Below are 6173 nucleotides of genomic sequence, written 5' to 3'. Positions count from 1 at the left end.
TTAGGGAATGTACTTCTAGCCTTTTCTATTCTTATTCGGATTTCTTTGGTATAATCGTTTGTTTCACTAATGTTTGTCCCTAAATAGTTATAATTCTGAATTCGTTCTATCGTCTTATTATTTACGTGTGGATTGATGTTTCTAATATTTTTCTTTGATATAACCATGAATTTCGTTTTTTTTTATGTTTAGTGACAGACCAAATTCATCACTCGTTGCAACAACCTTATCTAAAACTCTTTGTAGATCTGTAATAGTTTCTGCTATTAGTATTGTGTCATCGGCTTATCTAATTTCACATATGGGTAGGCCATTTATTTTTATGCCTGCTACTTCATCTGCTAATGCTTTTTTGAATATTTCTTCTGAGTATGCATTAAACAGTCATGGCGACAAGACACAACCCTGTCTAACGCCTCTTTTGATTTTTATTTCATTGGTGTTTAAATTATTTATTCTTATGACAGCTTCTTGTTCATAATACAGATTATTTATTATTCTTATATCCCGTGTGTCGATGTTCTTTGTTCTCAGTAGTTTTATTAACGGATTATGTTTCACCGTATCGAATGCCTTGTTATAATCTAGAAAGCAAGCATAGATGTCCTGGTTTACATCTAAACATCTCTCTATTAGCACATTTACTGCAAATAATGCTTCTCTGGTTCCTTGAGCATTTCTAAATCCGAACTGAGTTTGTCCAATGTCTTGTTCTAACTTTTTGTATATTCTACGATGAATAATTTTTAGAAATACTTTGAGTATGTGACACATTAGACTGATGGTACGGTGTTCGCAACATTGTCTGGCGTTTCTCTTTTTCGGTATAGTCACGAATGTTGATAGAAGCCATTCTTTAGGTAATATACCTGTTCTGTATATGATATTAAATAATTCGACAATAGGGAACTTGCATAAATTTTTAAATATTAAAATAATATTAAAAAACATAAGGTAACATGATCTTAAAACGCTTGCATGCGAAAAAACAAATATTTTTAACCCGTATGCTAATTACGGCGCTTTGAAAATGCTATAAAATTCAATTATCTTAGGAGGCTCTTGAACGTCCTTCTATTGGTCTGACGTCAGAGGCCACAGTCATCTACGTCTACGATTAGGTATTACGGATGTATTACATTTTAATCGTATTTAAATGAATATTACCAGTTATTATTTGTATTCTTGCATAGTTCTACAATCAGTTTATTTACTTTAAAGTCAAATTTATAAATCTTTAGAAATTACTAATGTGTTTATAACATATAAGTATTATTACTCACGAGGGGTTTTCAAAAGAAAGCGATTAAGTACAACAGTTCATTTTAATCGTCTGTAATTGAATATTCCTACGTATTATTTATGTTCATCTTATATATTGTAAGTAGTTCCCCAATCAGCTTAGTTTAAAACTGAAATTGGTACCATTATATGTATTATAGTAAACGGTTTTCCCCGTGGGTTTCATCTACCTAACTCTAATCGAAGGATTTCGTATATCCTGGAAAAGATTACGGTGTAATTTGCATAATAATAAATAAACTAAATTTTTATGAAGTTTATTATATTTGATTGTAATGTTTATTAGTACCTACTGGAGCCTTTCATTAGCCTTACAAAGTTAATAATACGCATAAATAAGAAGAATCATTATTGTAATTTTACAAGTTAATATTTTTATCATCTCAGCTTATATGGGTCATTCCACGAACATACGCCTGTTTTGGATTACTTCGACAACGAATATTTTACTAGAAGTACGAAAGTAAATGGCGCTAATAATTATTCCAATAAACAACAATGTAATTTGCAATTTACTTTCGTTCTTCTTATTTTGCACAGTAAAATATTCGTTGGCGAAGTAATCCAAAACAGGCGTATGTTCGTGGAATAGGGTATACTCACACAGCATCCCTCAGTAGACCGCAAGCTATAGTAGAAACATGACTGTAGACCGCATACTATAGTAGCACCAATACTTTTTAGTTACTCTTACTTTTATTACTAAGTTTTGTTTATTTTTAAGTTACTTGTTTCTTTTTTCAACACAAGAAACGACAAAAGTAATTTCATAAAAAAGAACTTTTTATGCATCCAGGTGCATCCAGGCACTATACAGTACTTATATTGCGCAGATTTGTTTTCCATTTTGATAAAGTATATTACACACTAAATACACTAAACTACACTAAATACAATAACATAAATACCGAGCAAACGTCACAGTTATTCGACACGCACAACTGGCAATGGCAAACTGCATTCAAAGCAAACGGGCGAAAATGATAAATGTGGCCTGTGACGTCAGACCCCAGCTCTCGCTTTTGAAGTTGTTTGAAACGGAAATTTTAGGCGCGGAACTTTGATCAGATGTTGTACGTACACTATTCATTGTTAAGACGTAATATTTTGAATATAACATTTTTAAACATAAATTAACAATTTTATGCAAAAAAATTTTTTAGTGCAAGTTCCCTATTACATGTATATTGCAGTCGGCTATAAGTTGCAATATTTCTGTCGGTATTTCGTCCGGTCCTACAGCCTTCCCAGTTTTCATTTCTTTAATGGTGTGTTCTACTTCACTTTATGTTATTTCTGGTCCAGTCTCTTCAACGAAATATTCGTTATCTATTGTGTCTCGGTTGTCGTTAAACAGCTGTTCTATATAGTTTGTCCATACCATCAATTTGTTTTCTGTATCCATTTCTATGTCTCGCTTTTCATCAACTCCTATATTTTGTTTGTATTCTGGTTTTCTAGTTAATTCTTTTATTTTCCTGTGTACATTAAAGCTGTCATGTTTATGTTGTAGCGTTTCTATTTCATCACATTTTTCTTTTAACCAATTTTCTTTTGCTATGCGAATTTGTCGCCGTATTTCGTTTTGTGTTTGCTGTTATAACGATTTATTTTTGTCCTTATATGCTCTTCTTTTGTTTATTAAGTTTAGTATTTCGTCTGTCATCCAATCTTTTTTCCCAGATTTTGTTGATATTTTCTTCATTGTATTCCCCCTCAATCTGTACGGTGTTTAGACGTTCGTTAATTCTTTCTTTGATATTTTCTCTGATTTCTGGATTTCTTAGTGCACTTATATCAGTTCTTTCTTCTTTTGCTGTTTTCTCTATTCTTTTCATTTTAATTTTCATGTGAGATTTCATTTGAAATCTCTGCATTCCACCCATTCCCTCGAGTTCTTGAGCCATGATATTATGCCATATGCTGGCATATGGTATATGCCATATGCTACCCAGCCTAGACCAATCATTCTATCTATCTCTTGGGTCAGATTGTCTCTAGAAATTTTGATGTCGTGTCCGAGGTATCGATATTGACTTATTTCTTCTATATGTATTGTCTTCGAGTGTTATTGATCCTCCTAACACCAAGTTAGATGCTCCTAACACCAAGTCATTATTTTGGTTTTATCTTTGTTTATTTGCAAACCAACCTCTTCAGCTGCTTTTGCAAGCTCTGTGAGCATTTCGTTTGCTTCGTTGATGTCGTCAGCGATTATGACAATATCATCAGCGAACCGGAAATTTTTGAGTTGCTTTCCGTCTATGCTTATTCCCTTGTTGGCGCAGTCCAGTTTTTTAACCGCGCATTCTAAAGGCTGTATGACACTATGCATTTTCTTGTATCATTTCTAATATCGTTTCTGATATCGTTTCTTGTATACATTTTCATGTATCATTTCTTGTACGTACATTTGTGCCCTGTATGACACTATGCAAGTTCTTGTATCGAAAATTGTATGAAATTCGGCACGTGATTGGTCGAAATTTTGTTTGTCACCCTGTGTCACGTTATGGTAGTACTGCATCTACAGACACAGCTGATTTTAAATATTTTATAAAATTTATAAACTTTTATATAATTAACATTTTAATGTTAACCAGAATTTTACGTTGACTGAGGTTGATTATTTGTGTTTTTATTTTGTTTTGATATTTGTGCTAAAATATTTGCATTAGAATTATCTTCAGTTTGATCCAAATTAGGAACTATTTTATTTTCGTCTATTAAAAAATTATGCACCATGAAACCTAAATTTATAGTTTGAACTTTACTAGGAGCTAAATATATGGTTATTAGTAGAACAGTAGTCCATACCAAACGGTATATTAAGTATCAATAAAAGATTTATAAATAATACCTACAAAAACACAAATAAATCAATACATTAATACATCAATACATTATCCCATTTTCATTTCAGCCGCCATTATGAGTAAGTAATTATGACATTTTAGATGTTTTACCAGCAGGTTTTACGTTTTTGCGCTTTGCGCAGAAATTGGCGCAGTTCTTGTACAATAATCTGTGCCTGACACAAATTCTTGTATCGTTTCTGATATAGTTTCTTGTATCTGTGTATGACACTATGCATTTTTTTGACATATCACAAACGATATTAGAAATGATACAAGAAAATGCATAGTGTCATACAGCCTTAAGACAGTCGTGAAAAGCTACGGTGACATTGTGTCTCCTTGTCTAACACCTCTCTCGATTTTGAATTTGTTAGTTTTTCGATGGAGCTGCACACTCGCTGTTGCATGTTTGGTCAACATTTGACGTTATCCATGTTCCTAAGTATTTAAATCAATCAATACCCCAGGCTGTGGGTGAAAACACGTGATATACCTAATTCAGGAATTTTTGAAACCTATGAGGTGTTGGAAAGGACGATGTGAGCAATAACTTATACTAAAATGTAACCAAACATTTTGTGCGGTTTTTTATTTATGACGATTTTCATTTGTTAAATTTGCAATTTTTAAAGATTTTTAATTTTGCAGCTTAGGATATTCATTTTAGAGAAAAATTTTTAAATAGAAAACTGTAGTAAATTAAAAAACCTACAATTTGAGCTATGGCAAGTTTAATTTCGTTAATACGTTATTGCAAAACAGCCTGCGAAAAGTCCAAAATGGCCGTTTATTGCAATTGCCTTATTTATTGAAATAATAACTTTTATGTATTTTTTAAGACTTTAAAATGAAGATCCTTCAATACTTAACATAAAAAAAATTTGTAGTGCCCGATTGGTGAACTTGTTTTTTAGATATTATAATATGTTTATCCCAAGAGGTCAAATGTCCAAGGCTATAACTTTTTGAAAAAAAAAATTGTACAGATTTAATCCAAGATCCAATCTACTTCTAGAGACTTATATTTTCATATTCTAATGTAAATAAATGCGTATAACATTTTTCAACCTATTATTTCGGGTTTGAAAATAAGGGGGCAAATTTCGTTATAAACATTTAGAACTGAAGCCGCCCCTGTACATCATATGGGTTTTTAACTTGCAGGTTGTCGTTGCTGAAGACAAAATAAAGATTTAAAACTAAATAAAAATTTTCTACGACCAACTGAAGCGGAGATAATTGTTTTTGTTTTCTTAAATCGTAGTGACTTTATTTATAACAATTAGAAATTATTTCACAGTCATTGACTAAAGAAAGACTTATATTATCTTAATTTAAAAATTATTTTAACCTAAAATTACATTTAATTATTAAAAATTATTTTTAAAGTGTAATGGAGATTTATTTTTCGTTACGACTATGATTTATTGTGTCGGTTGCCCGTAGCAACGGCTAGCAACTTATAATACATTGAATCACGGATTTTGCTTTAAATTTTAAAGTGCCGCTTGGATTGACATTAAATTTGGTAAACACATAGATAACATGTTAAAGAATAAAAACGATATTGGGCCTCTGTGTGCTTTTGTCCTCGGGGTGAGTTTCACCCCTTATGAGGGGTGAAAAAATAGATGTTCAAAATAAGTTCGGAAATGGATAAAACGTCTAATTCTAAGCACCTTTCGTTCTATAGCTGTTTTCACCAAGCTAATATCTTTCGAGTTATTTTCGAGTAAATACCTTAATTTTTCAACAAAAAAAAAACACTTTTTTAGTCGGTTTTTGACAAATAACTCAAAAAATAAGTGTTTTATTGAAAAAATGGTTTTTAACAAAAATATAGCAAATTAAAAATTGAAAAAAAATGATGTATGCATGAAATCTCTAGACCCAGTATAAACAAAGTTCTAGCTAATGAAAAATAGGTTCATATCCGTCAAATTTCAAAGTGAATTATTTCAACGTAAAATAATCAAAAAATCATGCACTTTTTGGAGAAAAGTAATTTTTTAA

At 31.3% G+C, this 6173-nt stretch overlaps 1 protein-coding gene across 1 annotated transcript; it reads right to left on the bottom strand.

Annotated features, from left to right (window-relative positions):
* Nucleotides 1-2587: 2587 nt before the first annotated feature.
* Nucleotides 2588-3637, bottom strand: LOC126890342 (uncharacterized). Its single transcript, XM_050659214.1, has 2 exons — nucleotides 3411-3637; nucleotides 2588-2780 (listed from the first exon to the last, which is right to left on the bottom strand). Exons 1-2 carry the CDS (start codon nucleotides 3635-3637, stop codon nucleotides 2588-2590), a joined length of 420 nt encoding a protein of 139 aa, XP_050515171.1.
* Between the last annotated feature and the right edge of the window lie 2536 nt (nucleotides 3638-6173).

The sequence above is a fragment of the Diabrotica virgifera genome, chromosome 8, assembly GCF_917563875.1.
Source record: "Diabrotica virgifera virgifera chromosome 8, PGI_DIABVI_V3a".
Taxonomy (NCBI): domain Eukaryota; kingdom Metazoa; phylum Arthropoda; class Insecta; order Coleoptera; family Chrysomelidae; genus Diabrotica; species Diabrotica virgifera.
Note: the sequence above shows the minus strand (reverse complement) of the source record. Positions and strands in the feature narration are given on the sequence as shown.